The 26,374-nt window shown below is 41.1% G+C and overlaps 1 protein-coding gene across 6 annotated transcripts; it reads left to right on the plus strand.

Moving 5' to 3' along the window:
• Window positions 1-1,319: 1,319 nt before the first annotated feature.
• On the plus strand, window positions 1,320-25,385 carry atl1 (atlastin GTPase 1). 6 transcript variants are annotated; one of them, XM_061969060.1, is made up of 15 exons: window positions 1,320-1,473; window positions 5,873-6,123; window positions 8,491-8,625; window positions 8,727-8,831; window positions 8,889-8,939; window positions 10,501-10,557; window positions 10,631-10,723; window positions 10,810-10,948; window positions 13,256-13,383; window positions 13,449-13,505; window positions 13,566-13,637; window positions 13,704-14,135; window positions 16,499-16,516; window positions 23,730-23,744; window positions 23,822-25,385. In XM_061969060.1, exons 1-15 carry the CDS (start codon window positions 1,434-1,436, stop codon window positions 23,930-23,932), a joined length of 1,704 nt encoding a protein of 567 aa, XP_061825044.1. In that variant the 5' UTR covers window positions 1,320-1,433; the 3' UTR covers window positions 23,933-25,385. The 6 variants fall into 6 exon arrangements, with proteins under 6 accessions (XP_061825044.1, XP_061825045.1, XP_061825046.1 ...); XM_061969061.1 differs by having other exon boundaries at window positions 1,320-1,467; XM_061969064.1 differs by lacking the exon at window positions 1,320-1,473 and adding an exon at window positions 1,583-1,860.
• Window positions 25,386-26,374: the final 989 nt, after the last annotated feature.

The raw sequence follows: 26,374 nt of genomic DNA on the forward strand, positions 1-26,374 counted from the left end.
AAACCATATGTGCGAATGCTTTGGAGTATTCACACAATAATAAATACATTAATTTTGGTGTAGAAAACTATATGTGTGAATGCTTTGGAGTATTCACACAATAATAAATAGATGCATTTTGGTGCAGAAAACCATATGTGTGAATGCTTTGGAGTATTCACACAATAATAAATAGATTACTATTTTGGTGTAGAAAACCATATGTGTGAATGCTTTGGAGTATTCACACAATAATAAATACATGAATTTTGGTGTAGAAAACCATATGTGTGAATGCTTTGGAGTATTCACACAATAATAAATAGATTAATTTTGGTGTAGAAAACCATATGTGTGAATGCTTTGGAGTATTCACACAATAATAAATACATGAATTTTGGTGTAGAAAACCATATGTGCGAATGCTTTGGAGTATTCACACAATAATAAATAGATGGATTTTGGTGTAGAAAACCATATGTGTTAATGCTTTGGAGTATTCACACAATAATAAATAGATGAATAAACCATATGTGCGAATGCTTTGGAGTATTCACACAATAATAAATAGATGAATTATGGTGTAGAAAACCATGTGTGCGAATGCTTTGGAGTATTCACACAATAATAAATAGATGCATTTTGGTGTAGAACACCTCATGTGCGATTGCTTTGGAGTATTCACACAATAATAGATGAATTTTGGTGTAGAAAACCATATGTGTGAATTCTTTGGAGTATTCACACAATAATAAATAGATTAATTTTGGTGTAGAAAACCTTGGAGTATTCACACAATAATAAATACATGAACTTTGGTGTAGAAGACCATATGTGTGAATGCTTTGGAGTATTCACACAATAATAAATAGATGCATTTTGGTGTAGAAAACCATATGTGTGAATTCTTTGGAGTATTCACACAATAATAACTAGATGCATTTTGGTGTAGAAGACCATATGTGTGAATGCTTTGGAGTATTCACACAATAATAAATAGATGACTATTTTGGTGTAGAAAACCATGTGTGCGAATGCTTTGGAGTATTCACACAATAATAAATAGATGCATTTTGGTGTAGAACACCTCATGTGCGATTGCTTTGGAGTATTCACACAATAATAGATTAATTTTGGTGTAGAAAACCATATGTGTGAATGCTTTGGAGTATTCACACAATAATAAATAGATGAATTTTGGTGTAGAAAACTTTGGAGTATTCACACGATTATGCAGCGTTTACTTTAAAAGGCAAGAGCGTCCCCTGGTGGGCAGTCTCGCCTCCACCCTCTTCCTCCTCCTCCTCCTCCTCCTGCAATGCGAGCATCGCTGGGGAAGATTTCCTCCAGAAGGCGCATCATCCGCAAATGACTGCCGACTAGGGTGGTGCACTCAGCAGGGGGAATAAAACCAAAAACAGAGGGATTCTTGTTGGTCTTCCTGCAGGTGCGCCATGGCGAAACACCGCAAAGACAGAGACAGCTGGGGTGAGTGTACGTATGTCACCTTTAATTCACTACACGTCATTTCTCCACGCTTGTTGTTGTCGGGCCGAATCGGCGTCGGCACGAGCCTCCATCATCATGTTCGGGCTGCCTTCGTGTCACGTGATGCCGAGCCCGCCACTTATGTGTGATTATTGCGGCAGGAAATGATTTTTTTTTTGACGCCATCGGTAATTATGTAACGTTGCAGCGGCGACGATCCGACGTCTTTGAGGGCGATGACGTCATTTTGTATGCTTTAAAAAGGTGAAAGGACGTACGGTGAGAAGAAGGTCTGACCTACTTAACGCGGCCATGATGGGAGCGTCTGGGCGCGGCCTCGTCTTCCCCTCACAAGGGGGATGACTTGAATTATTCACACCGCATCTGTCACAGGTGCGTTATGTCGCTTTCCCTTTCGGTGCCTCGTCGTCATGGCTGGAATAAGCTTCTAGAAGCCAACACGGCAAAGCACTTTTCGTTGAGAGTGACGTTAATGCGGTCACACCTGTGTTGGTCACCACCGAAAATGGCCGCCACAGGCAGGTTGGGAGCCCGCCCCGTTTGGGAATGTCCGTTGTTGCTAAGGCTAGCCTTTTTACTCATTTTGCTTTAAGTCATGGCTGTCCAAAGTGTGGCCCGTGACACAATCGTTAGAATTTAGCAGTCGTTAGAATTCTAATATTAGCAGGCTAGCTTTTATGCTAATTTTGCTTTAAGTCATGGGTGTCCGCGACAAAATCGTTAGCATTCTAATATTAGCAGTCGTTAGAATTCTAATATTAGCAGGCTAGCGTTTTAGCTAATTTTGCTTTAAGTCATGGGTGTCCGCGACAAAATCGTTAGCATTCGAATATTAGCAGGCTAGTTTTTTTTTGCAAATTTTGCTTTAAGTCATGGGTGTCCGCGACAAAATCGTTAGCATTCTAATATTAGCAGGCTAGCTTTTTTGTTAATTTTTACTTTAAGTCATGGGTGTCCAAAGTGTGGCCCGCGACACAATCGTTAGAATTGTAATATTAGCAGTCGTTAGAATTCTAATATTAGCAGGCTAGCGTTTTAGCTAATTTTGTTTTAAGTCATGGGTGTCCGCGACAAAATCGTTAGCATTCGAATATTAGCAGGCTAGCTTTTTTGCAAATTTTGCTTTAAGTCATGGGTACCCGCGACACAATCATTAGCATTCTAATATTAGCAGTCGTTAGAATTCTAATATTAGCAGTCGTTAGAATTCTAATATTAGCAGTCGTTAGAATTCTAATATTAGCAGGCTAGCTTTTTTGCAAATTTTGCTTTAAGTCATGGGTGTCCGCGACACAATCGTTAGAATTCTAATATTAGCAGGCTAGCCTTTAAGGCTAATTTTGCTTAAAGTCATGGGTGTCCAAAGTGTGGCCCGCGACACATTCGTTAGAATTCTAATATTAGCAGTCGTTAGAATTCTAATATTAGCAGGCTAGCGTTTTAGCTTATTTTGCTTTAAGTCATGGGTGTCCGCGACAAAATCGTTAGCATTCGAATATTAGCAGGCTAGCTTTTTTGCTAATTTTGCTTTAAGTCATGGGTACCCGCGACACAATCATTAGCATTCTAATATTAGCAGTCGTTAGAATTCTAATATTAGCAGTCGTTAGAATTCTAATATTAGCAGGCTAGCTTTTTTGCAAATTTTGCTTTAAGTCATGGGTGTCCGCGACACAATCGTTAGAATTCTAATATTAGCAGGCTAGCCTTTAAGGCTAATTTTGCTTAAAGTCATGGGTGTCCAAAGTGTGGCCCGCGACACAATCGTTAGAATTTTAATATTAGCAGTCGTTAGAATTCTAATATTAGCAGGCTAGCGTTTTAGCTAATTTTGCTTTAAGTCATGGGTGTCCGCGACAAAATCGTTAGCATTCAAATATTAGCAGGCTAGCTTTTTTGCAAATTTTGCTTTAAGTCATGGGTGTCCGCGACAAAATCGTTAGCATTCTAATATTAGCAGGCTAGCTTTTTTTTGCAAATTTTGCTTTAAGTCATGGGTGTCCGCGACAAAATCGTTAGCATTCTAATATTAGCAGGCTAGCTTTTTTATTAATTTTTACTTTAAGTCATGGGTGTCCAAAGTGTGGCCCGCGACACAATCGTTAGAATTTTAATATTAGCAGTCGTTAGAATTCTAATATTAGCAGTCGTTAGAATTCTAATATTAGCAGGCTAGCGTTTTAGCTAATTTTGCTTTAAGTCATGGGTGTCCGCGACAAAATCGTTAGCATTCGAATATTAGCAGGCTAGCTTTTTTGCAAATTTTGCTTTAAGTCATGGGTGTCCGTGACAAAATCGTTAGCATTCTAATATTAGCAGGCTAGTTTTTTTTTTGCAAATTTTGCTTTAAGTCATGGGTGTCCGCGACAAAATCGTTAGCATTCTAATATTAGCAGGCTAGCTTTTTTGTTAATTTTTACTTTAAGTCATGGGTGTCCAAAGTGTGGCCCGCGACACAATCGTTAGAATTTTAATATTAGCAGTCGTTAGAATTCTAATATTAGCAGTCGTTAGAATTCTAATATTAGCAGGCTAGCGTTTTAGCTAATTTTGCTTTAAGTCATGGGTGTCCGCGACAAAATCGTTAGCATTCGAATATTAGCAGGCTAGCTTTTTTGCAAATTTTGCTTTAAGTCATGGGTGTCCGCGACAAAATCGTTAGCATTCGAATATTAGCAGGCTAGCTTTTTTGCTAATTTTGCTTTAAGTCATGGGTATCCGTGACACAATCGTTAGCATTCTAATATTAGCAGTCGTTAGAATTCTAATATTAGCAGGCTAGCTTTTTTGCTAATTTTGCTTTAAGTCATGGGTGTCCGCGACACAATCGTTAGCATTCTAATATTAGCAGGCTAGCCTTTTTGCTAAATTTGCTTTAAGTCATGGGTGCCCGCGACACAATCGTTAGCATTCTAATATTAGCAGGCTAGCTTTTTTTGCTAAATTTGCTTTAATTCATGGGTATCCGCGACAAAATCGTTAGAATTCTAATATTAGCAGTCTTTAGAATTCTAATATTAGCAGGCTAGCTTTTTTGCTAATTTTGCTTTAAGTCATGGGTATCCGCGACACAATCGTTAGCATTCTAATATTAGCAGTCGTTAGAATTCTAATATTAGCAGTCGTTAGAATTCTAATATTAGCAGGCTAGCTTTTTTGCAAATTTTGCTTTAAGTCATGGGTGTCCGCGACACAATCGTTAGCATTCTAATATTAGCAGGCTAGCCTTTTTGATACATTTGCTTTAAGTCATGGGTGTCCGCGACACAATCGTTAGCGTTCTAATATTAGCAGGCTATCTTTTTTTGCTAAATTTGCTTTAATTCATGGGTATCCGCGACAAAATCGTTAGAATTCTAATATTAGCAGTCTTTAGAATTCTAATATTAGCAGGCTAGCTTTTTTGCTAATTTTGCTTTAAGTCATGGGTATCCGCGAAACAATCGTTAGCATTCTAATATTAGCAGTCGTTAGAATTCTAATATTAGCAGTCGTTAGAATTCTAATATTAGCAGGCTAGCTTTTCTGCAAATTTTGCTTTAAGTCATGGGTGTCCGCGACAAAATCGTTAGAATTCTAATATTAGCAGGCTAGCTTTTTTGCTAATTTTGCTTTAAGTCATGGGTGTCCGCGACACAATCGTTAGCATTCTAATATTAGCAGGCTAGCTTTTTTGCTAATGTTGCTTTAAGTCATGATTCTTTAAGTCAAGAATTGTTTTGTTTTAGGTTACGAGCCTTGCTGCCACTAATTATTGTTAGCGAATGTCCCAGTGACCGACTAAAACATCCAGTCCTACTCGCTAACATTATCTTATAGCTAGAGATGGACATACATTTAGCTGATATTCATTGAATGAAATAAATAATTTATATACAAAATATGACAGATAGCATAATCAGCTAACTTGGTGAAGGAATGGGAGTGGAACGTTAAAATAATATTTAAAAAGCAGCTATTTTCCCATAAAAATATGAAGAAGCTGCTGATGGTGTGTTTGACGGAGACATCATACAAGTCCACTCTAAGGAAAATGCACATTATTATTACATTATTTCATAAAACTACTAAAGTTGTTTGTACTACACTCTATTGTATTGCTTTTCATACAATATTTATTATCTAAACGGTTTTATTTTTGAAAGGCACTATTTATCTATGAGAACTTTCTTTATTGTTTATTTATGTATTTAATAATTTTTACTTACTCATTCTACATTAATTAATGCATTTACTCATTTATTTATTCACAGTTGTGTAACAAATAGAGAACAAACAAATGGGTTAAAAACTGCTATGATACAGAAAAGGGTAGGATTAAATAAGCTCTGCTTCTTCCTACTCCTTTTCGGACATGATAAAGAAGATTTTCCCGTCACGGCAGGGTCTCTCGGCGACAAGAATGTCTACGACTGGAGTTCGGAGGAGGAGGAGTCAGACGGGCGGGCGCGGCCCATCCAGGTCCTGCTGGTCAAAGACGACCACACCTTCGAGCTGGACGAGGCGGCGTTGAGTCGCATCCTGCTGGCGGAGGAGGTCCGAGACCGCGAGGTGGTGGCCATCTCTGTGGCGGGAGCCTTCCGGAAGGGGAAGTCCTTCCTCATGGACTTCATGCTGCGCTACATGTACAACCATGTAGGTACCTTCAGTTCTAGTACAACCATGTAGGTACATTCAGTTCTAGTAAAACCATGTAGGTACCTTCAGTTCTAGTACAACCATGTAGGTACCTTCAGTGCTAGTACAACCATGTAGGTACCTTCAGTGCTAGTACAACCATGTAGGTACCTTCAGTTCTAGTACAACCATGTAGGTACCTTCAGTTCTAGTACAACCATGTAGGTACATTCAGTACTAGTTCAACCATGTAGGTACCTTCAATTCTAGTAAAACCATGTAGGTACATTCAGTTCTAGTACAACCATGATGGTACCTTCAGTTCTAGCACAACCATGTACAGTAGGTACCTTCAGTTCTAGTACAACCATGTAGGTACCTAAAGTTCTAGTACAACCATGTAGGTACCTAAAGTTCTAGTACAACCATGTAGGTACCTAAAGTTCTAGTACAACCATGTAGGTACCTAAAGTTCTAGTACAACCATGTAGATACCAGTGACGGGGGGTGAGGTTGATGGCTGGTGAGGCACTGACTTCATCACAGTCAGACTTACAAACATATGAACCCTAAAGAGTATCTTATTCACCATTTGATTGGCAGCAGTTAACGGGTTATGTTTAAAAGCTCATACCAGCATTCTTCCCTGCTTGGCACTCAGCATCAAGGCTTGGAATTGGGGGTTAAATCACCAAAAATGATTCCCGGGCGCGGCGCCGCTGCTGCCCACTGCTCCCCTCACCTCCCAGGGGGTGAACAAGGGGATGGGTCAAATGCAGACGACAAATTTCACCACACCTAGTGTGTGTGTGACAATCATTGGTACTTTAACTTAACTTTAACTTTACACATACAAACTGTAGCACACAAAAAAGCACATTTAATAATAAAAAACGTTATTATGGTCTTACCTTTACTTATAAATGAAGTCCACAACTAAAGCCCTCACTTAAACTTTCCACGTGCAAGATTGAATCTATTTAAAAAAGTGTAACCGAGGGTTTATAAATGTCGCCTATACTGTATGAAACTACAAAATAACAAACACGGAGGCTCCAGTTTACACGAGGACCACTTTATTTACCTTCTTTCAAAAACCTCCGCTCCACTCCATGTCATGACTTCCGCTCTTAGCGCCTTCAAAATAAGAGCTCAAGGCATATACTGTATAACGGCGCATAACAGTAAATTAATATCACAAAGAGAAAAGCCCATGAAAATAGGTTACAAAAGTTATTTAATAAGAAGCCAAAAAGTGCAAAAACAATAATGTTCGTGTTGGAGGAGTTGTGAATTAGGTACACCTGCAGTCTGCAGGTGTACCTAATGTTGTGGCCCTGCAGTCATTCACAACTCCTCCAACACGAACATTATTGTTTTTGCACTTTTTGGCTTCTTATAAAATAACTTTTTTAAATAGATTCAATGTTGCACGTGGAAAGTTTAAGTGTGGGCTTTAGTTGATATAACAATTCTACGGCGGGGGTGCAGGAGGCGGGATTACTGGAGCCTCAGCCAGTGCGTCTTTTGCAGCCGTTTTATGATCGCTCAGCACAAGAAATATGTTACACACATGCAGTTGTTGACAAAATACACTGTACATTATATACCTCAGCTAACTAAACTATGGAAATGTATAATATAGTTCATATAGCAATACAGTCTCACTGCACAGCAGGCCAGCAGTTAGCCGAGTCCGGAATCCATGTTGAGGCACTGAGTGACGTGCCTCAACTGGCTGCTGATCACTGCACCGTCTCTTCTCAGTATTTGAACGGCAAATGTGAAAATTCAGCGATTTTGAATAAAAATAATCTAAAACTGGTGAAGTTAAATGGAAAATAACTCTATAGTATAATCACTGGCTACATATAACAATTTAATTATTTTTTTTCTTTTTACATTTTTTTTCTTTCCATGATGGCAGGTGAGGCTCTGCCTCACCTGCCTCTAGTGACTGCACGTCACTGGTAGATACCTAAAGTTCTAGTACAACCATGTAGGTGTCTTCAGTTCTAATACAACCATGTAGGTAACTAAAGTTCTAGTACAGCCATGTAGGTACCTTCAGTCCTAGTACAACCATGTAGGTACCTAAAGTTCAAATACAACCATGTAGTTACCTAAAGATTCTAGTATAACCATGAAGGTACCTTCAGTTCTAGTACAACCATGTAGGTACCTTCAGTTCTAGTAAAACCATGTAGGTACATTCAGTTCTAGTACAACCATGTAGGTACCTTCAGTTCTAGCACAACCTTGTAGGTACTTTCAGTTCTAGTACAACCATGTAGGTACCTTCAGTTCTAGTGCAAACATGAAGGTACCTCAAGGCTACTTGACGCCCAGAAGAAACCTAACCAGACTATACCTCACATTGTTCAGGCGCGTGAGGACTGGCTAGGCCTGGCTGACGAGCCTCTGACCGGCTTCTCCTGGAGGGGGGGCTCAGAGAGGGAGACCACCGGGATCCAGATCTGGAGCGAGGTCTTCCTGGTGGACCGGCCTGATGGAACAAAGGTCACATCTGTGTTGTTGTTGTTGTTTGTACATATTGATGTGGAGCAAAATGAAGAATGTTCACCCGCGTCACCTTTATCGTCACGACAACGACGACACAGGTGGCAGTCTTGCTCATGGACACACAAGGCACCTTTGACAGCCAGTCCACACTCAGGGACTCGGCCACCGTCTTCGCCCTGAGCACCATGATCAGTTCCATGCAGGTAAAACACAGGAGCATATCATTTTCTATACTCATACTCACAATGACTCTTGTTTAGGTTTACAACATCTCACAGAACGTCCAGGAGGACGACCTTCAGCACCTGCAGGTAGAGCACTTTAAAAATAACCTTTGGACAAAGTGCAAGTGTATGCAATAATGAATAAAATACATGATAAAAGGCAAAAAGATATGAATCTACAAAATATCTCAAATAAAATGCATTACTGTGCATATTTTAGCATACTGTAAACATTCCAAAGCTTTTATTCCAAAGGTTCTCTAACTTTTTTTCACCAAGTCCTACCAAGCACCTGGCTCTCCAAGTACCACCATAATGACCAACATTAAAACACAGTAGCATAGTAGGCCTAAGTATTCATTAAAAACAAGGCAGAGGTTTTATTTAACAAGCATAGGTCATATTTTTGACCACAATAACATTACAGACAATTAGAACAGTAACAATATTTAATTGATTATTTGGCGAATCACTGGAATGAGCCCGCATACCACGAGAGGTACACGTATTACAGTTTGAGAATCACTGTTGTATTCCATTGAAGCAGAGGTTTCCAAACTTTTTCCACTGAGGGCCGCACACTGAAAAATCAATCTCGTTTTTTTAATTTTATTAAAGTTAATTTAAATAATGCAAGCGTGTAATAATCTGTGATTACTCATGATTACAACACATTTAAAAGTGTATTTAGACTCATAAAAAAACGACAGCACTCTAAATCCTACATTTAACAGTGAACTGGTCTGGCATTGTTTGAATTGTCATCATCCCGGTTCCTCGTTTCAATTCCAGTTCCCAACGGTACAACATACATACCAACACAATATTTAAACGAGTTCCTCATTTTATTTCAATACATACAATTGTTGAACAGGAAAGTCAATAGTACGCAATAACGAAACAAAAACCAAAGCAACTTCTGTAGTTTAGCGATTGGCAAGCCTGCTCCTGCTTCCTCTCACTCTGCCATGTTTAGCCAGTAGTAGTTTATTTGCCATGATGGAGGATTGTTGATTTAGGGGCGCAGCTCCACACGATGTATGGAGATTACATTGTGTGGATGTAATTCCCCCACCCCAAAATCCCAACATTATGCTATGAATACGCATGTTTGCCCACCAAGTGCTGGAGCTGCTGTCCAGTCTGCAACAAGGCTATTGAAATATGGTATCGTTTCATTTTACATGACTTGGTATTGGGTATCACCGGAAAAAAAAAAGGTACCGAAATCGGTCTCCAGGTACGCCTCGTCTCCAGGTGCGTGGTCTAATCAAATAACAGCCGGGGTCTCCAATTGGAATCCAAAACATTGGATTGAACAGCGGTGGCTGTAATCAACCTCCCGGTGATGTTTTTAAATGACTCCATATGATGAGTGGTCAGCATCCAGCGGTTTTATCTAGTTCTTCATGATTTAATGATGTAAACAACTAAAAATGACTTAATAGAAACAAGCTAACCTAGACTGCACCTTGCTGTAGTACCACTTTGTACCTGAGAGAGCAGCAGTGAGACTTTAGCTATGAGCTTCTGGAAGTATACCGCCTCCTTTTGCATTGAAGGCCAATGCATTCCTGTAATACTTTATGAAATGTAAGCTATTTGTGCAATTCACCTGATGACAAGATGTCACGTGACTTTACCCCAGCTGTTCACCGAGTATGGCCGACTCGCGATGGAGGAGACTTTTCTGAAACCGTTTCAGGTATTTTGCATGATTTGCTCACCCATCGCTTGGCAGTGTCTTGTACAATGACATGCTGACTCGTCTTCGTCAGTCCATGATATTCCTCATCCGAGACTGGAGTTTCCCTTACGAGTTTCCATACGGGCAGGAAGGAGGCATGAAGTTCCTGGAAAAGAGACTGAAGGTCAGTGAGCACAACCAACCTTTCAGGCGGGAAGTAGAATGTTGGAACCTTTTTAAAAGTGTTTTTTTTTTTGTCCGTGCCTTTAGATCTCAGAGAACCAGCATGAGGAGCTGCAGAACGTGCGCAAACACATCCACTCGTGTTTCACCAACATCTCCTGCTTCCTGATGCCTCACCCGGGCCTCAAGGTGGCCACCAACCCGCACTTTGACGGACGAATTTTGGGTAAAGTACACCTCTTTGGGCTTTGTCAAGGCAAGCTGAAAGAGAAAATATGGAACACATCAATAATGTTTTCTGTAGGAAATATATGGAGGTTAACTTGTGTCTTTATTACGAAAGCTTTTTTGGATACCCAATATCCAGTACAGGCCAAAAGTTTGGACACACCTTCTCATTCAATGCATTATCTTTATTTTCATGACTATTTACATTGTAGATTGTCACTGAAGGCATCAAAACTATGAATGAACACATGTGGAGTTAATGTACTTAACCAAAAAAGGTGAAATAACTGAAAACACGTTTTATATTCTAGTTTCTTCATAATAGCCACCCCTTGCTCTGATTACTGCTTTGTACACTCTTGGCATTCTCTCGATGAGCTCCAAGCCCACCTGTGAAGTGCAAACCATTTCAGGTGACTAGCTCTTGAAGCCTATCGAGAGACGCACATCAGCAGGTACCAATAAATAAGAAAAGTTGTTTTTGCATAATATTGCGAAACAAAACACCAGATAATATCCTCAAAAGGGGCCATTTTGGGGTCCTTATACACACACACACACACACACACACACACACCATAACAGCCGTATATTGAAGCACAGTACGTAATGCGCCGACAATGCATCAAGCGGTGCGGCATCGTAGCTTACCAAAGTCGTACTAAAACATTTTGATTTTTGAGCGCTGTGAGTAATGTTCTATATTCTCAATGAAACATCAAAGTTTTGGTGTTGCTTGCTAACCTGTACTTGCTAACATCATTTAGTGAACAGGCGTCAACTTGCAGTCCACACGCATTTATTTTGTGTGACTGCCATCTACTGGTCACACTTATCATTACACCTTGTACCAAATAAAATTGCTTCAAGGTCAGTCAGCACCACCAGAGTTAATACGTACATTAGGCGCATCGGGTTATAAGGTACACGGTCGATTTTTGAAATAAAAATCAAAAGGATTTTAAGCGTCTTATAGTACAAAAAATATGGTAGTTATTATTATTATGTATTATTTTTGGTAATTTTAATAACAGTTTACCCCAGTCACATAACTTGGTACTTGACATATGATCATTGTTAACATGCTAACATTAGCATTCTACCTTTTTTGGCAAATTCTGTGACTGTTTATCCCAGAGTCACATACCTTTGGTACTTGACATATGCTCACTGTCAGCATGCTAACGTTTTTGACACATTTTGTAACTGTTAACCCCACAGTCATATATATAACTTGGTAGTTGACACATTCTCACAGTTAACATGCTACATTTTTTTGCCAAATTGTGTAACCATAAAACATCAACGTTTTGGTGTTGCTTGCTAACCTGTACTTGCTAACATAATTTTGTGAACAGGCGTCAACCTGCAGTCCACTCTAGGGATGTCCGATAATGGCTTTTTGCCGATATCCGATATTGTCCAACTCTTTAATTACCGATATCGATATCAACCGATACCGATATCAACCGATACTGATATATATAGTCGTGGAATTAACACATTATTATGCCTAATTTGGACAACCAGGTATGGTGAAGATAAGGTCCTTTTTTTAAATATTAATAAAATAAAGTAAGATAAATAAATTAAAAACATTTTCTTGAATAAAAAAGAAAGTAAAACAATATAAAAACAGTTACATAGAAACTAGTAATTAATGAAAATTAGTAAAATTAACTGTTAAAGGTTAGTACTATTAGTGGACCAGCAGCACGCACAATCATGTGTGCTTACGGACTGTATCCCTTGCAGACTGTATTGATCTATATTGATATATAATGTAGGAACCAGAATATTAATAACAGAAAGAAACAAACCTTTTGTGTGAATGAGTGTAAAGCAGCCCTTTGAGACACTTGTGATTTAGGGCTATACAAATAAACATTGATTGATTGATTGATTGAAATGGGGGAGGGAGGTTTTTGGGTTGGTGCACTAATTGTAAGTGTATCTTGTGTTTTTTATGTTGATTTAATAAAATAAAAAAATAAAAAACGATACCGATAATAAAAAAAACGATACCGATAATTTCCGATATTACATTTTAAAGCATTTATCGGCCGATAATATAGGCCTGCCGACATCTCTAGTCCACACTTATTTATTTTGTGTGACTGCTATCTACTGGTCACACTTATCACTACACTTTGTACCAAATAAAATTGCTTCGAGGTCGGTAAGCGCAACCAGAGTTAATACATACATTAGGCGCATCGGGTTACTTGATTTTTGAGAAAATAAAATGATTTTATAGTCCGAAAAATATGGTAGTTATTATTATTATTATTATGTGTTATTCCAGAGATCGACGATGAGTTCATCGGCAACCTGAATCTTTTGGTCCCGTGGCTGCTCAGTCCTGGCAACATCGACGTGAAGGAGATCAACGGAAGCAAAATCACCTGTCGAGGCCTGCTGGAGTACTTCAAGGTCGGAAAGGGCCGAAACCTGGTTCTGATCTTTGGTCATAAAACCTTCTTGTTTCTGCTTCTTAGGCGTACATCAAGATCTACCAGGGCGAAGAGCTGCCGCATCCCAAGTCCATGCTGCAGGTAACGTAGAGTCGGGCGTTTAGATGGCGTGGAGAGATGAGCTGATGTATTTCCTGTCAGGCGACAGCCGAGGCCAACAACCTGGCAGCCGTGGCGGCCGCCAAAGATCTGTACAACAAGAAAATGGAGCAGGTGGGTCCAAGTCCGGGAGGACGTCTCAAAGGGTCTTGTTATGGAACGTTTGCCCGTGTCTACCAGGTGTGCGGCGGAGACCGACCCTTCCTGGCGCCCAGCGAGCTGCAGGCCCGCCACGCCGTCATCCGCGAGGAGGCGCTGCAAGTGTTCCGGGGCGTGAAGAAGATGGGCGGCGAGGAGTTCAGCCGCCGCTACCTGCAGCAGCTGGAAGGCGAGGTGGACGAGGTGTTTGTCCAGTACATCAAGCACAATGACTCCAAAAACATTTTCCACGCCGCCCGCACGCCGGCCACCCTCTTCGTGGTCATCTTCGTCATGTACGTGGCGGCGGGCATCACAGGCTTTGTGGGCGTGGACGTCATCGCCAGCCTGTGCAACATGGTCCTGGGCCTGGCGCTCATCACGCTCTGCACCTGGGCCTACATTCGCTACTCTGGCGAGTACAGGGAGCTGGGCGCCGTCATCGACCAGGTGGCGGGAGCGCTGTGGGACCAGGTCAGTTATGCGCCCATCAACTGCTAACCAAACCATCTGTTCCATTCGTTTATGGTTAGTGTGGACTTGTGATGAAGGTAGCAATATGGTACTGAGCAGCCAGGACAGAGACGTGAAAAATTAGCATAAAAGAGAGCCGGAAATCTTCCTGACAAGCAAAGGCTTCTATCCATGGTCCACTTTTGTTCATATTCTACTAAATAATCCAACATTTAACATTACCGTCATTTCCGTACTGTAAGACGCTACTTTTTTCCAATGCTTTGCACCCTCGGGCTTATAAAACGGTGCGGCTAATTTATGGATTTTTCTTCGCTAACAGCCATAATAGTTTGTGTTCAACAAAAAGTTTTCAATGAACGCTGACAAAGGCACTGAAAAGGCGCCATCTTTTGGACGAGTTTTGCTGCGGGTTGACAATATACTTCCTGATATTCGTCCATAGTGTTTCTGCTTCATTCATTACTCCAAGCAACACTTGTAAGTTTTGCAATATAACTAAAACTGATTATACCTACCAAACCGTCCCATGTGTGATGACTGTAGGAGTGTTTTCATGCATATTTGTATGTGCTATTGTAATGTAATCAAACTTGCGTTGTTAGCATTAGCGAATATGCTAACACATTTACTGTGTTTTCTGTGTTAGTTTAATTAACTTACAAAAGCAGTGAAGTTGTCACGTTGTGTAAATGGTAAATAAAAAGAGAATACAATGATTTGCAAATCCTTTTCAACTTATATTCAATTGAATAGACTGCAAAGACAAGATATTTAATGTTCCAACTGAGAAACGTATTTTATTTGTGCAAATAATCATTAACTTAGAATTTAATGGCAGCAACACATTGCAAAAAAGTTGTCACAGGGGCATTTTTACCACTGTGTTACATGGCCTTTCCTTTTAACACTCAGAAAACTTTTGGGAACTGAGGAGACACATTTTTGAAGCTTTTCAGGTGGAATTCTTTCCCATTCTTGCTTGATGTAGAGCTTAAGTTGTTCAACAGTCCGGGGTCTCTGTTGTGGTATTTTACACTTCATAATGCGCCACACATTTTCAATGGGAGACAGGTCTGGACTACAGGCAGGCCAGTCTAGTACCCGCACTCTTTTACTATGAAGACACGCTGTTGTAACACGTGGCTTGGCATTGTCTTGCTGAAATAAGCAGGGGCGTCCATGATAACGTTGCTTGGATGGCAACATATGTTGCTCCAAAACCTGTATGTACTTTTCAGCATTAATGGTGCCTTCACAGATGTGTAAGTTACCCATGTTTTGGGCACTAATACACCCCCATACCATCACACATGCTGGCTTTTCAACTTTGCGCCTAGAACAGTCCGGATGGTTCTTTTCCTCTTTGGTCCGGAGGACATGACGTCTGCAATTTCCAAAAACAATTTGAAATGTGGACTCGTCAGACCACAGAACACTTTTCCACTTTGCATCAGTCCATCTTAGATGAGCTCAGGCCCAGCGAAGCATTTCTGAGTGTTGTTGATGAATGGCTTTCGCTTTGCATAGTAGAGTTTTAACTTGCACTTACAGATGTAGCGACCAACTGTAGTTACTGACAGTGGTTTTCTGAAGTGTTCCTGAGTCCATGTGGTGATATCCTTTACACACTGAGGGATCAAAGGACACGGGCATTCAATGTTGGTTTTCGGCCGCTTAGGTGCAGTGATTTCTCCAGATTCTCTGAACATTCTCTGAAACCTTTGATGATATCCGGGGAAATCCCTAAATTCCTTGTAATAGCTGGTTGAGAAATGTTGTTCTTAAACTGTTGGACAATTTGCTCGTGCATTTGTGACCCTCGCCCCATCCTTGTTTGTGAATGACGGAGCATTTCATAGAAGCTGCTTTTATACCCAATCATGGCACCCACCTGTTCCCAATTAGCCTGTTCACCTGTGGGATGTTCCAAATAAGTGTTTGATGAGCATTCCTCAATTTTCTCACTCATTTTTGCCACTTGTGCCAGCTTTTTTGAAACATGTTTCTGGTAAACAGGCATCAAATTAGGAATTTGATGCCTGTTTACCATTTCGAACGTTAAGTATCTTGTCTTTGCAGTCTATTCAATTGAATATAAGTTGAAAAGGATTTGCAAATCATTGTATTCTGCTTTTATTTACCATTTACACAACGTGCCAACTTCACTGGTTTTGGGTTTTGTACAATGGCATTCTTTTTGTATTACCGTATTTATTGTTTTAGTTGAACAAACTTACCAAAACGTCACCGTGGAGTTATTGAGTCTGTTTAGCTGATTGGAGCGCTAGCTTCCGCTGCTAGTGGGTCCACGACGGTCACTTCTGTTTTGATTAATCCGCTGTTTTACTGCTGTGTTACAGGCACCGTTCTGCAACAAGGTATGTAAATAAACATTTACAAAATCTTTCATACATCTGCGGCGTATAGTCCGGTGCGGCTAATATATGTACAAATATTTTTTTGTCTCCTAAAATTAGGTGCGCTCTATAGCCCGGAAATTACAATCATTTGTGATCAAATTGGATCAGCAAATGTGATCCCCCCTAGCCTTCCTGCTGTCTTTGTTTACAGGAAGTTTTCTCTCTCTCATTATTGTCTTGCGTGCACATGTTCTAGAAGACTTCTATTCTGCTCGATTACTTTTAGGGCAGTGGTTCTTAACCTTGTTAGAGGTACCGAACCCCACCAGTTTCATATGCACATTCAGTGTTTCCCACAGGACAGGCATCTATTTGTGGTGGTGTGGTTGGGGGGTGGCGGCGGCAGCGGCGATGACCAAGAAGAACGCGGAGTTGGAATATAATTACATTTTATGTACATATTTATATACAGATTTGAACAATTAGTGATTCACTGAAATATATTTATTAATTGTGGTTCTTACAAAAAATATATCTTATAAAATATAAAAGCTAAAATGTCTCTTAAAGCTCTGCCCCTTTAATTAGTGCATACTAAATAATTCAACTTTAGCCTACTACTACAACCATATTATTTACCAGCAACATGAAGTGAAACAGAGGCAGAGGTGTCCTGCCACAGTCAGTCAACCTCCTCCTCCTCCTCCTGCTGCTGCTGAACAGGTCGCACCTGTGGTCCGGACTGTAGGCCTACCTCCTCTCCAAGTCGAGCCATTTTCGGCCGTTGAAAATATTTTTCTATACTCATCTGTGTGAAGGAGTGAACATCCAACATTAGAATTTATTACTAACGAGCAGAACCGCTCTATGTACAGTGCTGTCTAACCTTAAGCGGCAGCAGCTCAACACATGCAGGGTTCAACGTTAAGGTTTTTTCTACTTGCCCGACTTCTCAAATCTACTTGCCCCAATATTTGTACTTGTCCTGCCTAGGTTTTTTTCTGGCTGTGTAGTGCTCATGGCTTATATCTTACTAAAATTCTTCCCGTTGACTATTTACAACACTACACAGTATTTATTATTATTATTATTATTATTATCTATAATTACATTTAAATGGCATTGCATACATGTAAAATTAAATGCTATTTCACATTATTTGACCAGTAGCAGTTACACCCATCTGAACAGGTCAGCCACCTGTTTAAAGCCCGATCACAGTTGAAATCTTGAAATGAAGGGCCTTTAATGGCCAAAACATTAACCTGGACAACATTTTAACAGCTGGTTGGCTCAGATTTTATTCTTTTCATTGCATTCACATGCTGCAGTGGACAGTGGACAATTTAGCTTCAGTCCATGTGTGTTTATTGACAATAGGGTTATAACCTGGACACGTTAGCTCGTCGGTATGAAAACAGGTGACTGTTACTGCGTGCGTCTGCCACGGACCCCGAGTCAAACAGCGGCGGTGTTAATGAAGCAGCGTCAGGCTGCTCACCGTCAGTGGATTAACGTTAAATATATGACGAGCCGCGAGCGATGCAGCTATAACCTATCTACCTATAACTTATATTACCCTCGTATTTTGATCCGATCGGTCTGTTCTTCTTTTACTTCGTCGTTGTCGTCTTCTTCTTCTTCTGGCCCACCAGGTGAATTAAGTGCTATTGGCGGAGTTACAATGCATAGTAGGCTACTGCCACCTACTGCACCGGAGTTGTAACTACAAGCAACATTCACAGACAGTCCCATTGCTTTTATGAGCGGTCGAGCGAGTCAAAAGCCGAAAAATCCATTTGTGGCGGACGTCATCCTTTCGTGGCGGGCCGCCACAAATAAATGAATGTGTGGGAAACACTGACATTCACCGAACCCTTCCTTAGTGAAAAATAAAATGTTTTTTTTTTCCAAATTCAAGACAAAGTTATATGTTTTTGGTAACACTTTAGTATGGGGAACATATTCTAAGTAACAAAGACTTAATTTAGAGTTATTTGGTTAGGGTTAGGGTTAGGGTTAGAGGGTTAGGGTTATAAGGCCATGCCGAATAAGGCATTATTAAGTACTTAATGACTAGTTAAAAGCCAATATGTTACTAATTTGCATGTTAATAAGCAACTAATTGATGGTGAATATGTTCCCCATACTAAAGTGTTACCATGTTTTTTTACTGGTGCACAAAATGAAGCGTGCATGAACATCACCTTGTTCAAACAACAAAACCAACACAGTGCATAAACTCACAACAAATGACACACCTGCAAATCAGTTTGACTTTTGCTGTTGTCGTATCCGTAATACGCCGATAGGGAAACGTTTTTATTTACTCGAGTCGGGTGTGTCTTGACCTCCGCCGAACCCCTGAACCCGACTCACCGAACCCCTAGGGTTCCATCGAACCCAGGTTGAGAACCACTGTTTTAGGGCATCTATTTTCTCTTCCTCTCAAAAGACAAAAGATTAACAGAAGGGGGGAAAAAAGCTAAAAAGCATGTAATAAGTGCTAAATGCAGCAGTTGCACAGCATCCAAACAGACACCAGATGGCAGAATTATCCTTTAAATCCGAGATTTGGAGCGCTCATGTCTGATTGCAGAAAAGCAATCAGCCATATTCTGATTATTATTCTGCCCTTATATTGTTACTTGACTCATGCTAACTGCTCGCACGCTAGCTTTTTTTGTTTTAGCCCATTTTGCAGATATAGACTTCAGTCAAATATGTTGTTACTAAGGGCAGCATGGTGGAAGAGGGGTTAGTGCGTCTGCCTCACAATACGAAGGTCCTGGGTTCGATCCTGTGCTCGGGATATTTCTGTGTGGAGTTTGCATGTTCTCCCCGTGACCACGTGGGTTCCCTCCGGGTACTCCGGCTTCCTCCCACCTCCAAAGACATGCACCTGGGGATAGGTTGATTGGCAACACTAAATTGGCCCTAGTGTGTGAATGTGAGTGTGAATGTTGTCTGTCTATCTGTGTTGGCCCTGTTATGAGGGGGCGACTTGTCCAGGGTGTACCCCGCCTTCCGCCCAAATGCAGCTGAGATAGGCTCCAGCACCCCCGGAAGGGATAAGCGGTAGAAAATGGATGGATGGATGTTGTTACTTAACTGTTAGCATGCTAGTTGTATTTTGTTCGGCTAAATTGCGCGTACACACCTCAGAGTCAAATATGTTGTTACTTAACTGTTAGCATGCTAGCTTTTCTTAGCCAAGTCCTACCGTTCCAAAGTCAAAATGCGCCTTGCTAAAATTGAGTGGAAAAAAAACAAGATGACTTTATATGCTTAATTGTGTTTCATTGTAGCTACAATCTGCAAAGTAAGTGAAAACACTGTTTAGACATCACAAAAAGCCACAAATTCAGTCAGCCATTTTAAATATCCCGCTCACAATATATTTGATTATTTTCAGAGATTGACGTCAACGTCACTGTAGTAACTAGAGATGTCTGATAATGGCTTTTTTACCGATATCCGATATTGTCCAACTCTTAATTACTGATACCGATATCAACCGATACCGATATATACAGTCGTGGAATTAACACATTATTATGCCTAATTTTGTTGTGATGCCCCGCTGGATGCATTAAACAATGTAACAAGGTTTTAGTTTCGTTCTGCATGGCCTTCCCTAAGCTTCAATGCCTTTTCTTAGGGCAGGGGTCGGCAACCCGCGGCTCCGGAGCCGCATGCGGCTCTTTGATCACTCTGATGCGGCTCAGCAGCTTACTTGCTGAACCCCCCAATTTTCCCGTGAGACTTCCGGATTTCAGTGCCTCTCGCAGAAAACTCCCGGGATTAATATTCACCGATCTTCACCCTTATGTCTATAATAAGGGCGTGCCATGATGGTACAACATTTGGCGCCCTCTACAATCTGTATTAACAGCTTGCCAGCCCAACAATTGTTATACAATATATGTTTTCTGCTTGCACACCTACGTGACAGCAATGCATACTTGGTCAACAGCCACACAGGTTACACTGACAGTGGTCATATAAAACAACTTTAACACTCTTACTAATAATGCGCCGCACTTTGAACCAAAACCAAACAAGAATGACAAACACATTTCGGGAGAACATCTGCACCTTAACACAACAGAACAAACACCCAGAATCCCATGCAGCCCTGACTCTTCCGGGCTACATTATACACCCCTGCTACCACCAAACCCCGCCCCCACCTCAACCCTGCTCCCTCACACATCAACCCCCCCTCTGTGCGTCGGTTGAGGTGGGCGGGGTGTATAATGTATCCCGGAAGATTTAGAGCTGCATGGGATTCTGGGTATTTGTCCTGTTGTGTTTATGTTGTGTTACGGTGCAGATGTTCTCCCGAAATTTGTTTGTCATTCTTGTTTGGTGTGGGTTCACCATGTGGCGCATTATTAGTAAGAGTGTTAAAGTTTTTTTTTTTTATAACGCCACCGTCAGTGTGACCTGTGTGGTTGTTGAGCAAGTATGCCTTGCTGTCACCTACGTGAGCAAGCGGAAGCCCCATACAACGTGTGGCTGAACAGGCACGCTGGCTGTAGTGGGTGCCGCACCAGCTTACAAATTCCACATAAAGGTGTGGGCAGCGTGTCTGAGACCCCTGGTTTATACATAGTACAAAGCAAAAAAAAAAATTGTATGCAGTGTTATTTCTTTTAAAAATTTCAAAAAAAATTTGGGGCTCCCGTTGTTTTCTATAATTTGTGAAACTGGTCAAAATGGCTCTTTGATTGGTAAAGGTTGCCGACCCCTGTCTTAGGGGCACTCACCTTTTGTTTATTTTTGGTTTAAGCATTAGGCAATTTTACCTGCACACTGCCTCCCGCTGTTTCCGACATCTACAAAGCAATTAGCTACCCGCTGCCACCTACTGATATGGAAGAGTCTCCAAGGTTTCTCATAGTCTTTCACATTGACATCCCACTGGGTTGTGAGTTTTTCCTTGCCCTTATGTAGACTCTGAACCGAGGATGTCGTTGTGGCTTGTGCAGCCCTTTGAGACTTGAGTTTGATTGATTCTTGCATGTAGACTGTTAGCTAGTTGTTTTTTAAGGTCATTTTGCGCGTATCCATCCATCCATTTCCTACCGCTCGTCCCTTTCGTGGTGGCGGGGGGTGCTGGAGCCTATCTCAGCTGCATGCGGGAGGAAGGCGGTGTACCCTGGACAAGTCGCCACCTCATTTTGCGGGTATACGCCTCAAAACTTTTTTTCCCGCAGGTGAAGAGTTGTATACAAGTCATACTTGCCAACCTTGAGACCTCCGAATTCGGGAGATGGGTGGGGGTGTATATTGTAGCATCCTGGAAGAGTTAGTGCTGCAAGGGGTTCTGGGTATTTGTTCTGTTGTGTTTATGTTGTGTTACGGTGCGGATGTTCTACCGAAATGTGTGTCATTCTTGTTAGGTGTGGGTTCACAGTGTGGCTCATATTTGTAACAGTGTTAAAGTTGTTGACCTCGGCACTCACCCCGTATCTCAGCGACTGTGTCACAAACCTGGGGGTAAAGTTCGACTCAGATTTTAAATTCGAAAAATAAATCAGCAGCGTCGTACAAAAAAGCTTTTATCAATTACGCCAAATAGCGAAAGTGAAACCGCTTCTATCAGGACATGATGTTGAGAAATTAATCCACGCCTTTATCTCGACTCGTCTTGGCTACTGTAATGCCCTGTATGTAGGCATTAGCCAGGCCTCCCTCGCCCGCCTGCAGCTCGTGCAGAACTCTGCTGCTCGTCTGCTAACACAGACCCGCAGACGTGAGCACATCACCCCTATTTTAGCGTCCCTTCACTGGCTCCCTGTGCGTTATCGAATCAATTTTAAACTCCTTTTATTTGTTTTTAAATGTCTAAACAACCTCGCGCCAACCTATCTCTCCGACCTCCTTCAGCCTTACTGCCCCACCCGATCCTTAAGATCAGCCGATCAGCTGCTGTTGACGGTCCCTGACACAAGGCAGAAGCTTAGAGGTGACAGAGCTTTCGCCGTTGCTGCTCCCAAGCTCTGGAACGACCTACCTCTGAGTGTTAGACAAGCCTCCTCTCTTCCTGTTTTTAAATCTCTCTTAAAAACATACTTTTATTCCATGGCTTTTAACACTGAGTGATATCCATCCTGCAATGGCGCCCCATAATGCACCTGCTGTGAACCTGTTTTTATTTTTTATTTATTCTATTTTATTTATTTATTTTTTATCGTGTTCTGTTTGTGTTGTGTTGTGTTTGCTCGGTACTCGTTTTATCTTTTAACCTGTCCATTGTACAGCACTTTGTGTCATGACTTGGTCCTGGGAGTTTGCTTTTCCGGGATGCAACGGAAAGTTGGCACGGGCGAGACGGGAATGAAGGTACATGATTTATTTATATTTATAAAAAAAAAAGGAATAAACAAAAAGCGCGCACAGAGGCGGAGAATAAACTATGAAACCAAAAGACTATAGCAAAAAAGTACAAACAAAAAACACGCACAATGGCGGAGAACAAACTATGAAACCAAAAAGACTATAAACATGGAACAAAAACTTACTTGGCTTGGACAGAAATAGTTGCTTGAGGAATTGACTTGGAAAGAAGTATCAGGCATGGACAGAGCATAAATGTGGTGAGGTCGTCAGAAAGACAAACTGAAAAACACTGAACTTAAATACTACAGACATGATTAACGAAAACAGGTGCAACTAATGGGGTAATCATGGAAACAAGACAAGGGAGTGAAAAGACAGAAACTAAAGAGTCCTATAACTAAACAAAACATGACTTAAAACAAAACATGATTACACAGACATGACACTTTGGCTACCCCTGTGGTAAATTTTAAATGTGCTTTATAAATAAGGTTGATTTGATTTGATTTGTTTTTACGGCCACCCTCAGTGTGACCTATATGGCTGTTGACCAAATATGCTTACATTCACTTATGTGTATGTGTATAAGCCGCATATATTATGTGACTGGGCCGGCACGCTGTTTGTATGGAAGAAAAGCGGACGTGACGACAGATTGTAGAGGATGCCTTTAAGGCACGCCCCCAATATTGTTGTCCGGGTGGAAATCGGGAGAAATTCGGGAGAATGGTTGCCCCGGGAGATTTTCGGGAGGGGCACTGAAATTCGTGAGTCTCCCGGGAAAATGGTGAGGGTTGGCAAGTATGATACAAGTAGTGTGACTGCACATTCAGAGACATGTACTCACTTACTGTGTGTTTGTTTCCCTCCTGTGCACCTGCAGGGGAACACCAACGAGGTAAAGCACCGTGCATCGTCGCTCACATTAAACGTACCTTACCTCCACCTTGACTTCTGACCTTTACCCCCCTGCAGGCGCTCCACAAGCTGTACAACGTAGCGGCCAACCACAGGCAACTATATCAGCACGCCTTCCCGGGGCACCATGCCGCCGCCGAGGAGGAGCAGGAAAGGAAGAGGGACTAACGTGGGCGTGGCCTTGTCTTTTATCCCCATAAAGACGCCCCGAGGACGGGCTTCTTCATCACACGCCACATCAACTACAAGCAAGTGTAAGGGGGAAAGATGGAAAAAAAAAAACCTAGTTGGCGTTTTTGTTCTCACTTAGTCCATGTTTACACGCGCAAGTATGTCGTACGTTCCAACGCCAAAGCCCACTCACCGCTCGCGTCTTTAGGTACACCTGCGCCGTGGATTTACTTACACTCGGATGCCTTTGCGAATATAATTGTCAAATTAGGAGCACCTGTACATTGCAGTTCCCCTATTTCATCTGAGGGGTTCCACACGGTTCTATCCTTAGTCCCTTTATGTTTATATTTAAGTTTTCTACCGTTCACAATACAAGTGGATTAGATGTATCATTTTATTCTAGTCTAGTATTTAATAGCTCTGTTATTACATTTTATATTTGTCACATTTTTTCTATTCTGCTTCGGGCCCAACTGGACCAGGGTACTGTAAAACCACGGTCAATTCTACCATCAAAAACTGGAAGCTCAGTTGCCAGAATGTTTTCCTTTGAATAATAGCCATACACTTTTTCCATTTAGAGAGAATAGCTGGGAATTTCCCGGTAAAAGACTGGCTTGCCAGATTCTACGCTAAAAATGTCATTTTTGTTTTTCCCCTGAAAGGGGAACTGCACTTTTTGGGGGGGAATTTTGCCTATCATTCACAATCCTTATGTGAGACAAGAATACAAATGTTTTCTCTTTTTTTTTTTAAATGCATTGCGAACTCGTAAATAAATGCTAGCAAAAGTCAGCTAACAATTGAGCTAGTAAGATTCGCTCCATCGGAGTTTTATATATATGCTGTAAGTATATAAAAGTTAAAGTACCAATGATTGTCTCACACACACACACTAGGTGTGGTGAAATTTGTCCTCTGCACTTGACCCATCTCCTTGTTCACCCCCTGGGAGGTGAGGGGAGCAGTGAGCAGCAGCGGGGGCCACGCCCAAGAATAATTTTTGGTGATTTAACCCCCAATTCCAACCCTTGATGCTGAGTGCCAAGCAGGGAGGTAATGGGTCCCATTTTTATAGTCTTTGGTATGACTCGGCCAGCGGGTTTGAACTCACAACCTACCGATCTCAGGGCGGACACTCTAACCACTAGGCCACTGAGTAGTATATGTAATGTAGTAACAGACACGTTCATAAACAATATGTAATATGTTCAGTATTTACCATACTTTTGATCAATGAATTCTTCAGCACATTGATTTCTGTTTCCATAGCAACACATGTCCGACTTCTGGCAACAAATGTGTGTTCCTACTTCTGCAAACAAAAGCGTGTGTTTTCTAATCATAACAGATTTGCCAATAGACAACAAAGACGACTATTTTTGGACAAATGAGGATTCACAACCTTATCTTTTTGAAGCTGAATATACAGAGGATGAACTACTGCTTAAAGGTGGAACTTGGAGCCCAGCTATTTCGACATAAATGGAGTGCTTACCCAAAATCAATTGGAAAAAAAAAACCGTCCCTGGCCAACTGGACCAGACGAACAACTGTCCATCGAGTGAGTCACACTTTAAATATTGATCATGATACACGCAGCACACCAGGTTTGTTATTACAACTACAGTACTTACACTGTCTGGGTAGCCGTGTACAAACAAAACATGAAATATGGGCGAATACTTTACAGATACTGTAATATGATTGTTCATGTTTTTCAGTCACTACGGATTGGTGTCTTATCGCATTGTGTTGTGCATTACAAACTTAAGTTAGTTTTTACGGCTAATACTGAACTAGCCGATGTGTGACTACGATAGAAAAAGAGTTCCTCAGTGTTCGCTCTTACAATAACAATGTCACTACAGCTGGGTTATTATACAGGTTACGGGAGGTAAATAAAGTATTGTTAACGGTTAATGTTATTTTTAAGTGATTTTAGCGAATTAGCTGCATTGCTAACTTTTTTTTTTTTTTGATTGATTGATTGAAACTTTTATTAGTAGATTGCACAGTACAGTACATATTCCGTACAATTGACCACTAAATGGTAACACCCCAATAAGTTTTTCAACTTGTTTAAGTCGGGGTCCACGTTAATCAATTCATGGTACAAATAAATACTATCATCATAATACAGTCTACCGAGAACGAGTCCATTTTTGTTGTGAAGGATAGGCAAAATCCCCAAAAAGAGCAGTTGCCCTTTAACCGTGCCAATCAAGTGAGCATTGTTATCTTTTTGAGGGCTGAGTTTGAGTGCACGTGTACCTAATGTGGTGTGTGAGTACTTGTCACTACGTCCTTCATGACGCATGGTATGTATGCTTTATAATGTGTCAAATCTTTTAAGCTCTGAACACTTTTCAGTGTTTGTTTGTGACATTCCATGCAACATGCTACCGTAGGGCACATGTTTCTAAAGTCTGTTTG

The sequence above is a fragment of the Nerophis lumbriciformis genome, linkage group LG08, assembly GCF_033978685.3.
Source record: "Nerophis lumbriciformis linkage group LG08, RoL_Nlum_v2.1, whole genome shotgun sequence".
Lineage (NCBI taxonomy): Eukaryota > Metazoa > Chordata > Actinopteri > Syngnathiformes > Syngnathidae > Nerophis > Nerophis lumbriciformis.

Excerpts from the sequence above, each read along its gene's own strand:
- atl1 (XM_061969060.1), top strand. The coding sequence starts at position 1,434 with ATGGCGAAACACCGCAAAGACAGAGACAGCTGGGGTGAGT. Across the intron at positions 6,124-8,490 it reads TGCGCTACATGTACAACCAT|GCGCGTGAGGACTGGCTAGG; the intron begins GTAGGTACCTTC and ends CACATTGTTCAG. Across the intron at positions 10,558-10,630 it reads CTTTTCTGAAACCGTTTCAG|TCCATGATATTCCTCATCCG; the intron begins GTATTTTGCATG and ends CGTCTTCGTCAG.